The sequence below is a fragment of the Lates calcarifer genome, linkage group LG10, assembly GCF_001640805.2.
Source record: "Lates calcarifer isolate ASB-BC8 linkage group LG10, TLL_Latcal_v3, whole genome shotgun sequence".
Classification (NCBI taxonomy): domain Eukaryota; kingdom Metazoa; phylum Chordata; class Actinopteri; family Centropomidae; genus Lates; species Lates calcarifer.
In genome coordinates this window covers 17,207,435-17,224,596 of record NC_066842.1, presented here as the reverse complement: position 1 = coordinate 17,224,596, position 17,162 = coordinate 17,207,435, and the positions used below count along the sequence as shown (strand labels likewise).

The 17,162-nt window shown below is 40.3% G+C and overlaps 1 protein-coding gene across 1 annotated transcript; it reads right to left on the bottom strand.

Annotated features, from left to right (window-relative positions):
• Window positions 1–310: 310 nt before the first annotated feature.
• cd44b (CD44 molecule (Indian blood group) b) lies at window positions 311–15,637 on the bottom strand. The gene is made up of 9 exons (XM_018664040.2): window positions 15,481–15,637; window positions 15,176–15,325; window positions 6,530–6,695; window positions 5,878–6,020; window positions 5,697–5,768; window positions 4,271–4,654; window positions 3,479–3,559; window positions 3,232–3,310; window positions 311–3,074 (listed from the first exon to the last, which is right to left on the bottom strand). Exons 1-9 carry the CDS (start codon window positions 15,605–15,607, stop codon window positions 2,861–2,863), a joined length of 1,416 nt encoding a protein of 471 aa, XP_018519556.1. The 5' UTR covers window positions 15,608–15,637; the 3' UTR covers window positions 311–2,860.
• Between the last annotated feature and the right edge of the window lie 1,525 nt (window positions 15,638–17,162).

Below are 17,162 nucleotides of genomic sequence, written 5' to 3'. Positions count from 1 at the left end.
TTCCGTTGGGTGTCTCTCTGTAAATAGCTATTTTTATATAGCTATATAAAGAGTATGGTCTAGACCTTCTCTATATGAAAAGTGCCTTGAGATGACTTTTGTTGTGATTCAGTGCTATATAAATAAAACTGAATTATATTGAATTGAATATTTTCAATTACTACGGTAGAGGTTTAATAAGCTGAAATGGACAATGAACTGACTATTTTTAAGCATCTCTAGACTGCCTTTGTCATTAATGCCCCATCCCCAGAGCCACTCTGGAAATAAGTAATCATCAACAGTATGTATATGAATATGTAGTCCTATAGACCATGGGAAACCTGATGCAATATTTATTAACTCCACACTAAACACTGAGATCCATGACATGTCCCACACCATCTGGAAAACATCAAGCTTTACACAGAGGAATAGTATACTACAGTTAGTATGACAATGTACCCCTACTATGGACAATTTGGCAAAATCAGTATTATCATCAAGTTAATATTTAAGCAAAACTGCACTTGTCAAGCAACATTATAGCAATTAACAAGCTAAAAACAGTACACTTCTGCTTGCAAAACATGTTAAACCAAAGTGAAAATATGAAAATGAATGAAAATATTGGTCTCATCAAAAAAAAAAAAAAAAAAAGAAAAACAAACAAACAAACAAAAAAAAAACCAGATGATATTTTGGACATACAATCCTGTTTTCTGCTAGTTTTTATGTTAGTCTTCAGTGCTTCACATCACAGTAATATCTTGAAAGTGACACAGCAGCAATGTTACTCCTGAGCAACAGCGTTTAATGACAGAGCGCACTACATTGTACACAGTTATTGTGCTCTCCTGTCAATGGACCATACTGCATGCAAACTAACACTGTATGGAAAGACGCCATCTCTGTCTTTCAAAATGGTCGTCTTTGTCTCAGTCTTTGTTTCCCGTGTTAACATGTTCTTGCATCACGACCCCGGTGCCATGGAAACCCCACTTCCTCCTATGTGGGGGCAATGTAACGTCTCGCATCCCCTGTCATATTATTCACTCGCTCCCCCTTTTTGTCTTGCACGCACACTGAACAATCAGTGACTGAACCACACATTCCAGCACATCTCTTTCTATACACATTTATTTCATTCATGACTTTACAAATCTTTTCAGTGACACCTTTTTGTTAATTTGTCATAAAACCTGCCTACACTAGTATGTTTGCTACTTCCCCTCAAAATGAATCATATAAGAGCAAAAGCTGGAAAAACAACAGAACAAGTCAGAAACAAAAATTTGTTACAATTGTCGTACATAATTCAGCTTTATACTGGGAAAACAGAAAAAGAAATTTAGCTGTCATGCTGGGAATAATATTGATATGACACAATGTATGATGTAGTTCACCAATGAGAAAGTCAGTAGAAAAAAAAAACTGCCACATTTTGTTTACATGTGTGAGTGACTGGCATGTTGAGGCCTGGGCAGGCACACAAGCTTCATTCACCCTCCCACTAATCAGGAGCATACAGAGAATGCTGTAAAAGCCTCTTGTTTTGAGGAAACCTTTACATTGCTATGTGTTTACAGCATGGGCCCCACATTATCATATGTGGTATTTAGTTCAGCATCTAAAGTCAAGCTGCTGTCACTCACTTGCCAAAATTGAGCTTAAATCTTGGATTCAAAAAACAATCAATCTGCTACAGATATAATCCAATTCTCTCTTTTGCTCATTCTTTTTCTCCCCCCAATCAATGTACACACTGTGTATATACTATGTATACATCATCATTATCATTGTGTTTATCCTCAGGATAACATCAGGGACTTCATGTCATCATATTCCCAATGTAATATAAATGTATACCATATTAACTGACTTCAGTGGTGCACAAATTGCACAGTTTTGGATGCTATACATCAAGCTGATTCATACGATATGCAAAATCCATTGCGTACCTCAGAGGTACTTTTTCTAATTAAATAACTCGCACATTCGTTTATTTAAAAAAAGAAAGAAAAGAAAAGCACTGGCAGCTATTGCTAAGGCATTTCCAAAACATATACTTTATATACAGAGATCAAGAAAAAGGGGTTCAAAGCTGCATAAATTAAGGTAGTGACATCCCCAGTTTTCTTGAAAATGGAAAATCCAATCTCCAGTCCACAAGCAATGTCTGAAATATACACAAGGTTACAACAGTAAGCAAACAAATAAAATAACATGAAACACATGGAAAACACTGGGAGTTGGTTGTTTAAAATTCTTTTTTTTTTTTTTTTTTTTTTTTTTTCCTATTTGCAGTATCTCAAATAACATTACCCAGTTTTCATCAGTAATTTATTATTTGCTATTTAGGCTGATACATTATAATATCCACCAATTGTATTAAAAAGAGAATAATCTGTAATCAATATGTTCTTCCCAAATTACACCCTCACCACCCCCTCCCTTTCAAACCCATGCCTATCCAGCCCCGTCATCAACAAAGCTATACAACCACGCAACCACAAAGAATTGACACGAAACACACTCATACACACACCCCTGCTATGCAGTGATGCATGATACCCCACCACACATGACACTCCATTCAGTCCTAACTAACCTGGCATACCAGACAAACAAAATGCTGCACATGTTGGTTTGAAAGACCTGGTCCCACTAAGAGGCGTCAGCTTCAGACCCAGTAGAACACTTCAGTCAGACAATCTTTCTAAAATAACACACACATAGAGCCTTACTAAGCTTACATCCATTGCTGACCGCCAAAGCAGTTTATATTATCCCCCCTCGCCCCACCTGCCTGTCTCCTCTCTCAACCATCTCCCTCACTCTCTATCCCTCCTGCCTTCACCTAAAGCTACACACTCCTCTCTCACGCCAGCTGCTCTTTATCTGGCGACTCCTCTAGTGTAATGACGGTGAACTCCTCCGTGTTGCCATTTTCCTGGATCTTCTCCTTGTTCATGAGGGTCACCATCTCCTGCTCTCTCTCCTGGGCGTGGGAGCTGGATGCTGACGCTGCCGCCCCGTTTCCTTCGCCTGCATCTGTGGACGTGATCATCAGTGTCTGTCGCTTACCGCACAAGCTGCAAAGGAACATTCAGACACATTTATTTGTAATTGATTTTTCTTTTTTTTTTTGTTGCCATCTCTTAGTCTGCAGCAAAATATGTGAAAATTAGAACTCAGAACAGACAGAAAATTACATGAGATCATACATACTAAAAAAAAGTGAGGTCATACCTTTTTCTTTTGGCAACAACTGCACATACAAGAAGAATAGCAACAATTGCCAAAAGCACTAGGAGGATCACCAGCCAATCTGGAGGGAGGAATAACAAACTATTAAGTATTAAAGCTGAGTCAGTAATAAATCACTGTCAATAAAGAATCTTTGTGATTTTCCCAACATGGTCATATTTGACTGCAAGTTCATTCACTATGGACTTCAGGGTATTGGAGGTATATGTGAAGTAACATGGCTGCTCACTCGATGAATCACGGTCCTCCTGGTGCTCATGTCCAGGCTGAACATGACCGATCCGTCCTTTGCCACCAGGTAGTGGTGGAGCTGTGTGTCAACAAAACAAAAGGTAAACATTTAATGTCAGATACAGATTACTCAATGACATATCAAAAATGAGAGCATGATTAACAGATAAATCTCTTTTTGTGAGGCTGCAGCTGCAAACTACATGATAGTAATTTGATGTGTGGATTTGATTTTAATTTACTTGTGCAACAAGCTTTTTCACATTTGTTTATTGCACTGACCCTGACTGGAGCTCCTCCTAAATGATACTGAGGCCTGTTTTGTAACTAACACAAGGGGGCGTCCTATGTTCTTAAAGTTACTTCAGCCCTCCCAAAACCTGTTGCATCTGATGTAAGGATGTGCTGTCCTTAAAGGAAATGTATTTTAAATAGAAATTTACACAAGCATTGCCATTTTCTATCATTACATTTGTAGATATACAAACGGTGGATGAGATAACAGGAAACTTGCAATATAATGCACTCCAAAAGTTATTGAAGAGATAAATCAGCACTTATTCTCTTTGATACAGCCTCCACAAAAATACAAATTTAATTTGCACCACTGAGGTGTTTTTATTGCATTGTCTGTGTGTTGAACAGGATTACACTGCATTATCAGGTGTTTTTTATTTCACCCTAATCCTGCATAATGTACTGAGTTGTAAACGCCTAACACATCTCTACTTGTGCTTTGATTTGTAACTGTTGTGCATTGGTTGGTTTTTGTTTGTGTTCTGTTTCTTACACTGTGTTGTGGCATCATGTCCGACAGACTCTATTATCTCGTCCTGCTTCTCATTTTCAGTGGGAGGTTGTGTTTCCATTGGCTCTCCAACAGGGGCCGTTGGAGAGGCTCCTTCCTCCTCAGAGGAGGGTGGCTGCATCCCAGAGCCAGTGGACAGGTCAAACTCTCCAATAGTGACAATCTTCTCCCCCGAAGCAAAATTTGTTGTGGGAGACTTTGCACTCACTTTTGTGGGAGTAATGGTAAATGGCAGGGTAACTTCTAAAATTCCATCCCTGTGTGCTGTGGGGTCACCATCCTCACCACCATAAGTATCATTGGAGTGTGTTTTTGGAGTAGGCTCTGCTTCACCTTCTGCTGTTGGGGCCAGAGGATTGGGCTCACCTGATTGGAGAATAGAAAGGGTCACACATGGATACAGTCACATACATTCTGAAATTATTTGTAAGAAAAATATTAGATAATTTTTTAGCAAAGTGGCAGCATCCACTTACATATCATTTTATAGTGTTAGAAACCCTGATCATTTTCTCATTTTGAACTTACTTTTCACCTGTTCAAGTAATCTCATTATTCCAACATTTATGTTACAAAAACAAGTACATTACACCACATGTTCACATATTAACAAGCGTGGCAGACTTTCTCAGTAAAACTGAGTTTCTCACAGTCTTGTGCTGAACCATACAGCATCATATGTATAAAATAGTCGGTGCTAAAGTATTGAACAGTGTTTTATCAGAGAGAACCATTTTTTAAAAAATGGCATGCTGCAGTTGACATATAAATAACACTACAAAATGAGTCATTGCACATTGCACAAACATTAAAAAATTACAGCTTTGGTTTTATTATGCTTCTTAAAATGAATGTGAATAGATAGGTTGATACCTCCACTGTGTTGTGTGTTTCGATTTGTTGTGGAGTCCCTGTGTAAGTAGGAACATGTTAGAGCTATTTGTATCATCAAGGGAAAATGGGAAACCCAGTGGTTGGGAAACTGATCCCTCATTAGCACTCAAGGCGGTTGTAAAAAGTAACCTCACCCAGCTGTCCTCTTGTTCAGCGGGAGGTGATTGGGGTTAACTGTACGTCCCACCTCAGGTAACATAGCTAGGAGCTGAGAAGATGTTGGAGTTGATTATGGTGATGAGATCATTGGGTAACAAGACCGAGGTGATTTCTAAGAGGTTTCATTCCCTTTGCTGCACTTACAGTTGTTCAAGTAATGATACAGATGTACATTATCAACTGAGTTTAACCACCTGGGAATACATAAGATATAGTAGGTGTAATCATATAAACAGATTACACAGATGAGAGTGTTAGTGCTCTAGTGTCCGGTTCATATTAGTGTTTAAACTTTGGATATGTGGTGACAAACGTGTGCTAAATAAGTTGGGGTGAACGGGCATATTGTGCTCACCTGGTGCATCTGAGGGTGAGTTTTTGTGTATTGAAAATTCTTTCGAGCAGTTCTTCACGGGGTCAGCTGGAACTTGGGGGAACAGGAAGCAGACGTCACAATGAAGACACAAAAATGTCTATACGATGCAAACTGTAAATTTACATGACACTTGAATAATTTGAGTATTGGCTGTAGTTACCTTTGTCATCATAGCAATAGGCGTCAAAGTGTTCATCATCCCTTATACGTGAATAAATGAGGAGCCCGGTTAAGTTATTTGCACATCTTTCATGATGACTGTGTCTGAGGATGGCAAAGCTCCCATTGTTGATCCAACCGTTCCTGAATGGACATGACAATGTTATTATTAGGAGGAAAATTTTGACACAACTCTGAGACATTTGTTGATACATAGTGCAATCTGTCTCCAAGCAGCCACGTCTAAACACATTACATCATACTAAAAAACTGAACTAATTCTCATCGCTCACAGAAATGGAGACAAACACAGTTGAGGAAGAGACGGTGGGGTGGTTTTCATTCACTGGAAGTTTGGTTGATTTCTACCACATGGCAAATGTGGTGTCTCCATGTTGTTCTTCCTCTTTTTTGGTTTTACATGTCTGGGTGATGTGTAATGATAGTGACCAAGTGCAATTTGAGTGGTTTAAGTTCAGTTGTTGGCTTTAACTATGATTTCTGAGTATGAATAAAAGCATTTTCTATGACCCGAGGAAGATCAGTATAAGAGGACGTGGAGAGTCTGGGATCAATCAACATTTTTTGATATGTCTTCTAGCTTTAAAAAAAAAAACAAAAAACATTTCATTTAACAAGTGGTGTGGTTTCACCTGCAGGTTTGCATTCCTTTTTGATAGGCCTCCTCGACTTGTTCTGGACTTGCCAAAGTGCTCTCTAGCTGCTCACACACCTCTTTAGCCATGGGAAGGTCCAGGGAGTGACGGCCTGCTCCCTCAACCAGAAATACCCCAACAAAGCTACAGCTTCGAGAATTCACTGAGGGGAAGGAGAGAGAAAAAATATACAGTGGTTGTGCAAAAGTATTTTACATGATTCATCATCATTTAGATACAGTATATGTGGGTGGGAGAAGGCTACAGAATGTAATGTGATCTCATGGTATTGTGTACAAATACCACTGCAAATTCAAGCATGTCATACATTTGCATGTCATTTCTATGTATTTTTTTCTTTTCTCATGTCATTTAATGCTCTTTTAGTTATAGTTAGGGTTGGAGGAGGGGGAGTTTTAGGGGTTAACATGGCATGAAATGACACATGAAAAGAAAAAAATGTGTAGAAATGACACGTGAAATGTTACAACAGCTCAAAACCATATTTATAACAAGCAGATGCTGAGATATAACATTGGTTTAAGGCCCATGTTTCTTTTGACTGTATACCACAGTAAGGATGCAGATGCTGTGACTTATATAATGGGCATTATTATTTAGTCTTGAGTTATGTATTATGCAGTGGCGTCAATATGAGACAGCTGAGGATCCATTCAGTAGTTCTGAAAGAGGAGCTCTTTACTGCTCATTGATATTTTTCTTGCAGAACATTTTGGTCTCTACAGTGTTTTGGGCACGCTTGTACTTCCTTTTTCCTGACAGGGGAAACACAGCTTTCCACACAAATTAACCACTGTATCTATCATTCAGAAGCTTCAGTTCCAGAATTCTATGCGATGGTGCACGTGAATGCTTTCACAACCATATAATGTACAATAAGTGAAATCTTGATGCATACATGTGCGGTGTGTTTCGTGTCAACATTCAAGAGTGAGTCATGAGACGACTGGTTTGTTCTGAGGAGTATCATGAGACAGGCAGCATGCTCATCTGCAGTGTTTGGCCCCTCAGGTCTTGCTAAGAGACTGCTATATGTTGCACACATACAGTCCACTTTTCACTAAACTCACTGACCTCTTCTTCAGAAAGGCACCCAAATAGTGATGAGAAAATTTGCATTGGCGGTGGCATTTTATGGCCAGACACATCCATTTCACACTTGGTTAAGGTGTAAGAAGCTAACAAAGTAAACTTTGCTTACTGGGCATACTTTGATACTCCTCTGTAATAGGACAAATTTTATAAAGACTTTTTAAATTGTAACTATTGGCTTTGTGGATGTTTATAATAATCTGTGACTGCTTAATAGATCAATCATGTACAATTAATAAATGCAACATTAGGCTGTGAAAAAACCCTTTGGTCGGTGTAGAGCCTCCTGCAGTATAACTGAATTTGTTTAAGTAGCTCTTTAGAAATGACACCTCATTAGAATTTGATATCCAAACTTTCATTCGTCTTTGCAAAAGCATTCAATAGTCAACATTATCTCTACAACAGGAGTCTGAAAATGTGTGGTTGTTTGCCAGCAACCCTCAAAATCTGCTTCTCTGTACAAAAAATCTTTTTAAAGCTATAGGTTTATAGTGCCTTAGTTTGCTAAAGAAGCAACCACCACGAAATGACTTTGCCCTGTTGAAATGAAAACAGAAATGCAAACCAAGCCAGGCAACTGTGCAGCTGAGCTGTCAGTAGTAATGTGTACACGTGTAGATCACTTCATTCAAATAGCCACACATGTGTCCCCTCCACACATAAACAAAAGTAATGGTTTGAACTGGCAAGAATTTGCTTTCGCCTGGGGATTTGCCTGATGTGAGCAGGTGAACATTTGCATTGAGAGTGAAAAAAGACAGAGACGCCACCTGGGAAAAATCTTGCAGTATTAACAGGGACACATAGCTCTCAAACTGACTCATGGGTCTCCTTTCCACACAGGGAAAAAAACAAAAAACATAAACGTCAAGGGGAATTCTGTGGAAGCTACTCTGAATTAATGTTATAATTATCTGAAATAACACTGAAATCTAATGGCTGCAATTTAGATTTTGTGGAAAACAGCCATAAAATTCATTTTCAAAATGTAAACACTGAAAATTTGATCAGGAAGTTGATGGGTTAATTTTGTGGAAGCTTTTGACTTTTGTGGTAGCATGGATTTCAAAAATAACAACAAAGGATGAGGGTCAAGATATTTTATTCATACAACAGTTTTCTGTGGAAAAGTGAAAGGGTGAAGTGAAAGATCTGAGGAACAACGCCCTGAAATTTACCAACAGGCTGGAACTATCTTAGAATAACCTTCCCATAACCATTTGATCCCTCTGTAGTTTCATCCTATTACAATTTGATCCACTAATGACATCATGTATTTCTAATGAACCTGACCATAGTCAGTGGCCTGGTCTGATGGTCAGATCATTACCAAATATAGCCTAGAAGGTTCAAGCACAGTTCAAGCACAGTATGTTTTGCACAAGGATTCTGGCACAGTTTGGGGGTTTCCAAAGGTTTGGTGCTTGATGGGTATGCTCCGACTCTGGCCCAATGTCAGCTGGGATAGGCTACAGCACCTCTGTGACTTTTAACGGATAAGTGGTATAGATAATGGATGGGTGGTGCTTGATCATTGGTTCACAATAAGACACATTTGGTAAACAACACTCTTCATCATCTTTATCAAACTGACCTGTCATTTGACACTAATGTACTCTTAAGGCCTTCCTGTTCTCAAAACAAACTCTCTATTGCTGTAAGATGAAATACTTTTAACTGTGAATAACAGGATCACATTCACTGTGTAACTAACTGAGCACTGATTTTATACCACACTTTTCACTGAAGTTCTGAAAACGAGCATACAACAAGATTTTGTGCAGAAAAACTCACAAAACAAAAATATGAGTGACGTGAATTGCTCTGCGCCTGTGGGTTTTAATATCCTGTGCTAGAGGGAAAAAGGAGGATCCTTTGCCACCACAAACACCACAGACAGTCTGTGTAGTGCAGAGGAAGCTGGTATCTTCACTATCTGTTTGTTGTTTGTTTAATCGTGTTACCATGGCAACGGATGCACAAGTTGTGACATAGGTGTCTAAGTCACTTGGCAGCAACATTACACTTGTACAGGAAGATCACACATGACATGTAGCGGATTTTTTTTTTTTTTTTATTGCTGTGCTTCCTGCAGTCAACTGTCAAGTCCTCCTAACCTGCATAGAAAATGTGTGAATATAAAAATCTAAACACTGAACACAGTTTCTGAAGTAACTATCATGCGATGTCAGTTAACAGCTTCCACTAACTGGGGAAGAAGAAATCAGGGTGCAGTACTAAAAAACACTTGACAATGTTGTTTTCTTTCTCTTTTCAAGCTGCAGTTAAGGAACCTTTTTTGTACTTGGTTAAAACCTGTAAAAAAATCTACCTCACTACTTAACAACATACAATGTAATGCAATCTAATACAATTGTCCTATAATCAATACTACAAAATTAAATCAACTTGTGTTGTTGTTGTTTTTGTGGAGTACATTATATTGTACAGTGTCTGCCTCGGGTGTGTACTCACATAGTAATCACATGGTATGTACAGTAATAACTGGCAAATTGTTCAGTTAGACCCAGTAAGGAAGGAAGCGCCCTGTTTAGCAGCTGACTGGACAGATTTCTCAGATTGCATCCTGAACTTGACTCTTGTATTGCAGCATGCAAATGATGAAAAAAAGCAGATTTTGCCGAAATCAGTCTTGCATGTTGCAGGTTGCATCCCCACCACCAATATTGACATCTCAACTGCAGATACTTGATGAGTAAAACACAGCAGATATTAAGAGCTTTGCCAGATTGTTAATTGTAATTTTGTGGCCATGTTTATCTCCTTGTTGTAGAGAAAGCTGTCTTCTAAAAGACTAGCTATGATAGAAAAAAACCCCAAACTTTTCCACTGGCTGCTTTGAGTAAACAGAGCACTAGCAGCAGCAGGAAGTTGAACTCTCTGCTATTGGTGGCAGCTGGGCAACAAGAGTCTGTGCCAGCACTTGTTTTGTAAGGCAGTTTCACTTCTTTGTTTCTCTCTCTCTCCCTCTCTCTCACACACACATACACCTGAAAGAATGTCAACGCATGCTGCCACATGGCACAGTGTCCTTGAGAGTAAAAGGATGGAAAACAAGACAACAGTCCTGGCCTTGCAAACCTGCCCAGAGAGATCAAAGACAGCCCAGCTTACCATCACTGAGCTGAAAAAGGGGCTGACATGAATCTGAGGCGTGGTCATTAGTATGCAGAGAGAATGGTCATGGGTGTCTTTATACAGTCCAGAAGCCTGCTATGCCAAGGCACTGACTCTCCCAAAGGCTCCATTGTCACCTAATGGAGTTGAAACCAAGGAGACAGCAAAGTCTGGGTGTACAGAACCTGAGAGAAAGGGAGCTTTAACGCAGCATCTTGCCAAAAACTCCAGCTGCTCTAGGAGTAATAGACAAGCCTGACTCACTCACTTCACTTTCACATTCTCCGTCTCTGTCCTCTTCTCTTGTTTTCTCTCATTACTCTCTGTTTGTCTTTTCTATGCCAGCAATAAAGTACAAATTACCCCCCGCATGCAGGTGCGCAAACACACAGGCAGATCACAGACATGCACACAAACACACTTCAATTTTGGCAGATGATTCCTTGAGTCATAACCTTTGTGTGGCTCATGTCTTTCTTAGATACACCTTGCTGAAAATGTTTTTACATTTTCTGAAAATATCACGAGTGCATGATTTCATGCTTGAACAGGGAATCTATTGTGTATTTCCCACTACTGCTGTAACATCCTTTTAGTCATAGTTCATCAACTGATTTGGAGAGAGACCTTGTCACCATTACTCCCACAAAGTGTCCTACACAATCAGATTTGTGAAACTGTGAAGTTGCTCTGTCAGCAGGTACGTCCTTCATTCCACTGGTCACAACAACTAAGGTCCACTGGGCCAGTGGGACAGGTGAAACATGAGATCTGGTACAAATATGTTTATGTCACACACACACCTGAAGGTCACTTAAGGACTCTCACTATCTGACATTTATGAGCCATTTCCTTTCTCACCTTCTATCTTCCTACACCTCCACCTATTATATTCACTGTTGAAAACAATAACAAGTATTCCTTCGAATAGAGTAGGTAGATGCATTTTTTTTCTTTTGCCTTTAAAGAAATATTGGCCTTGCAGATGTTGTCTGAGTTAAAAAAAAAAGAATAATTTAGTGAATCCAGGATAAGGGAGACTGTAAAGCTTTAAAACATTTCGAGTACAGCAGAGGTCCTCTCACTGGCTGCTTTTGTTAACACTACTAACTGTCAAACTGTGATACATTTGGCAAACATAAAAGCAGTTTTCTACTACTCTGTTCAGATATTTCATGAATGTCTGTTGTTATTAATCTTTATGTGAGAGTTTTAATTAATTTTGGGATATGGGCTTATTTGGTTAGCCTAGCTTTGTGCACAAACTGAAAACAAGGAGAAACATCAACAGTAGCACCCTCCAAAGTTCAAAAGTATGGAAACCAGCACATGTAAAGGTAACACATATTGTGTTTGATTATTTTTACACAAACCAAAATGTTAAAATGGCACTTGGACATTGCCAAGTTAGCTGTTCCTTCTCTTTCCAGTGTTTATGCTAATGGCTAAGCTAATCACCAATGGCTCCAAATCTACACTTAATATACTAACATGAACCATACAAATCTTCTCAGAGTCTTTCCTATATTCCCAGGCACATAATGGCAAATGACAAAGGGTGGGAACCTGAAAAAGATGTTCCCCAGCTTAGTATAGCATGGACTATAACATCAAAGGGTTTTTTGTTCCCTAGCACTGCTGTATGTCTCTCAGTATAATAGGCCTGCACTTAAGGGAACTTCTCAAATGGTTTGCGGTTTATGGTAGGTTGTTTATATTGCTGTTTTGAAGCCTTGCTCCAATAATAGTAATAAAAAAAACAAAATAAAGCAACAAAAGCCAGATACTATTTATCAAATATGTGGCCAAATTTTACCTGAATGCTAAAGGAGGGTTAATGCATGTTAACAGAATATTGAACTGGGGATATAGGACTGCTGGGAACAGTGGACCCTGGGAACATAGATACACTCCCAATCCATACAGCACAAAACTATGGAGTAATGATCCTTGTCCTTTTTGTCCCAACATGCATATTCAACATCTTTGTTCTTAAAATCAAAGTGGACATTAATAGCTTGATCCAGTATAATTCTCTGTTATTCCTGATGATACAGATCACACCCTCATCCAGGTGAATGTGTGTACATTACAGGGCTGTCTGAGCAGTTTTCACAGGGACACAAAGACTTTAGTGTATATGAGGAGGGAAAGCAGTTAGGGGGGAGTACATGTAGAGAACATGAAACTCACAAGATGGTCTTAAAAAGTAATTAGTAGGTTTAACAGCACACAAAGACAGAAAAGACAAAACCTGGGGATTTTGAGGACCCCTTAACCATTTAAGACCACTTCAATTAGAGCTGAAGGTGCTGGCTAAAGAAGAAAAACTAAGGAGAGGAGGTTACGCAAGATATTGGTGCAGGGCCATTCAGCTTCAGGGTGGCTGGTTTAAGAAGGGTACAGTGGTAGAGGAGGCAAACACGTGTCCGAGAGTCTCAGGTGGCAGGAGATGGTACTCAGAGCCTGTACAGGCACAAACCTTCTTTGTCAGGGCCCAGTCCCAGTCCAAGGGGCCCCTGACCACCCCTCACCTTGAAACATGACACGGGAGGCATGCAGGAGAGGTTGTTAATGCCAAGGAGGCAAATACGGCCACATTTGCAGGAAATCCAGCGGTCAGGTTGGCCCGAGTGCAGGCATTTGAGGTTGTGCATATGTATGTGAGAAAGAGAGAGAGAGGGAGAGACTGATCCTCTGTATAGAGGAAGCAGGACTAACATATCTGCATTCAAAAGATAGATTACAAGAGCACTAAGCTTACACATCAGATAAAGTTAGTGAGAGTTATGCTCATAATCAGTTCATCAGTGTTTAATCCCTTACTGAGACAAGAAACTGACAAATGATCAAATTAGGAATGTCTCTCAGACTGGTGATAACTCTTCACAGTCTCATGATCAACTTAATTATTGAAATGCAGTAATAAATTAGATTTATTCTAAATTGGATTTTTATGACATTCCTTGCAGAGGTCATACAGTTACATATGAATTTAAATGGATGATATTAATTCACTTAACTACAGGAAAAAAAAGAATGCCTTTAGGGCAGTTTCAACCAGTACTGTATGTATTAGAGATACCATTTACCAAATGTACTCAAATTACTGTTTTTTTCCCCAACAGCTTTCATTGAACCATTCGGGCTCGCAGATGCTATTGGTGGGCATCCAGACATCATTGTAAAAAATCCTCCTTAAATCCCATCTTGATTTAAATGGATGTCTGGCCTGGCCACAAGTCAGCGAGTCCTGCGCTGCAATGATGTGCTTTGGTGTAAAACAGCTACAGGTTTAAGGTTCAAAGACAACGTTTGGACCAGGACGAGACTGTAATCACCACAGGACACTTCTCACCAATTACTCTCAACACTCAAACATCAAGATGCATGCACATGCACAATCACACATACAAAGGGGATAGGTCCAACCCCCCTCCCTCTGCCCAGATACTGTGCACATACAAGCTGTCTAGGTAACCTCTTATTTGCCTTTAAACACTGGAAATACAGGTCAAATTAATAGCTTGATGCTGACTCTTATTTGGTGCAGTGCCAGAGGGAGTCTCTAAACAACCCCGCCACTACTTCCTCGGGGAACAAGCCAGACAAACCCATAGACCTGTTTGATTCAGTACCAACTTCACCTCCAGAGATGTATTGCTCCAAGCAACAAATCCAATCAAAACCATACACAGGGAGCACATGTGAAACAGAGACAAAGAGAAAAGAGGGAGACATTGAGGGGGGAAAAGCTGTAGCGATTGCAGAACATCCTTTGTGTCAGAGAATAAAGCATTAAGTGTGGCAGCGCAGACTCCAGTTGTAGCAGCACGCCAAAAAAAAAAAAGAAAAAAGAAAAAAGAAAAGAAGAAAAGAAAAGAAAGAAGTCTCTATTTCTGCCTCTAACTGATAACAAGGACTGCTTCTACAAGCTAGACTGATCATCCAAAACCCTGATAAATAAGGTTCACTTCCCAGCGTGTGAATGCATGTGAGACAGAGAGTGAGCAAGAGCGCCTGTCTCCCTTTGTGTCTATCAGGAGTCTCAGACTGCCAGACGTAAGCCTGTCTGCACTGGTGTAGCACGCGCTCTCTTGCCGGCATTCACTCGTTCCATTCTACAAGCGGCAGCAGAAGCAGCAGCAGAGCACAGCCTCTTTCTTTCACTGTCTTCTCTTTACATGAACAGTCGCTCAAATTCTCAACTAGACTAAAGATGGGGGGAAAAAAAGAAAAAGAGAAAAAAAAAACAATACTGTCTGGTCCTAAAATCTGACAACAAAGGAGCGTTGCCAGACAGTCAGTCAGGCACTATTTAGGCAGAATAAAGGTAAGAAAAAAAATCCACAAAGAGCCATCCGCTGGGCGAAGGCATTGTCCCCTCACCTTGAAGTAGTTCTGACCTGGAGGAGGCCAGTAATCCAAAGGTGACCCCCAAGAGAAGCGTCCACATCCTGGGCAAAGCGTCTGGTGATGCCTGGGTGAGTATCTGGTAGTAAAGGTGTGTAACAGTTCTCCTGTGTTCCTGTCTTCCCTCTGCCAGGAATGACGGGTGGTGTGTGTGTGTGTGTGTAGTGTGTGTGTGTGTGTGAGAGAGAGAGGGAGAGAGAGAGGGAGAGAGAGAGAGAGAATGAGTAAGAGAGCAGTGAAAAAAAAAAGAGAGAGAGAGCGAGAGAGAGGAAAACTGGTACCGTGGAGGGAGTTGCTGTGAATGTCTGGTAGCTGCTGCTGGAGCTGACTCAGACTTTGCCCCAACTTTTCTATTCTCTGCCCTAGAGACACAGAGGCACACATGCAGGAGGGTGAAGAGTGGCTCATGTGAGCACACACCCTTGTGCCACTCCCACACTTTCCCCCACTTCCCCTCCCACCTCACCTCGCACAGCCTCACTCTTTCACTTCCCCTCCCCTCTCCACCACTTTCTGCCGCTACAGTTTGTAATGGATAAGAAGAAGGTGATCTCTCCTTCTGTCTGCTCCCCCCCTCCACTGCTTCCCTCTTCCTCTTTTTATGTTTCTGACAGCAACAGTTTCTAAGCGCCCATCTGGTCTTTTGTTCAGTCCTCACTCTAGTTTCAATTCATCCGATTTTCTTGTCTCCGCTCCCTCACACACTCTGTCTTTCTCTCGTGCTGTGTGTCTCAGTGTGATCCTGTGCCACCAATTGAAAGAGGTAACATCCACTTCACAGAGATGCAACTCCTTTTCAAGTTTTTACAGATCTGTAGAACATCAATAGGAATCTCTAAAATCATACACATTTATCTTTTTTACCTGTCTCGATCTCATTGCACTGATTTGCCAACATACATAAATCTATCAGAAGAAACATGTTTAAGACACAAGAGCAGGTACCAGTAAGGAGCTACTCATTTAAACCTTTGTTTACTGTACACAGGAATGGCAAAAATGACGGTCAGGAAAATCTGTCACAGATATGCCTCTAGCTAAGGAACCCTGATGCTATCTGCAGTGTTTCAACATCCAGAGCATTTTCCACCTCCATCATGAGAAGCCATGTCACCACTCTTACCTCAGGTTTAACATTTCACTTCCCCTGATGACGGATGAAGTCATCTCAGGTTTCCAGAATCTCCCCGGCGACAACATAATCTTGTGTTGTTTGCATGTGATTGTGCAATATCTGACACAAACAACTACGATAAGAAAGCATGACTGTCTGTAATTGTGTGACTGTCACCAACTGACCATAAAGAACGTCTAATGGCTCGGCTTGGCCACTAACTTTGTAGTCATGGGAACGGCACTCAAATAAACTGATGTGACCTAGCCCTTTGGTTGAAAACTGTCACTGGGTTATTACTGAACAGCATATGACACTTAAATCAGAACATTTTCACTTCATTTATATCAGGATGGGACAAAATATGAGTGTTTTTTCCCCCTTTTTTCAAAAACATTTTTGCGGGAGGCATGATGACCCTGACTGCTCTAAAGACCATGTTACTGAGCAGTCTGATGGGAAAGTCTGTATTCTTTGACCACAGATAACTTGAAGATACTTAAGGGTGGATGTGTTTGTCAACTAGAAGCTTCTTACACACAACTGACTGCAACCATGCAGATGGATGCTGCCATCCCAGAATACACCTGACCAAAAAGACTACTGTCAGAGCCCCAGTTACCATCACACAGCTAATAACAATCTGTAAATAAACATGCAGGATAAGGGATAAGTGGAATTTAAACAATACTTAAGACTCACAGAACAATGTACTCCCAATGAGTCACTGGGACTGGCCCCTCAACTTCCTTTAGCCTTCAGTGACCTCTGGTTTGGGGAAAACCACTGATTAGAATGCTAGGTCAAGTGGATTCACAAGCAATTATGAAAAACAGAAAGACTGCTGGT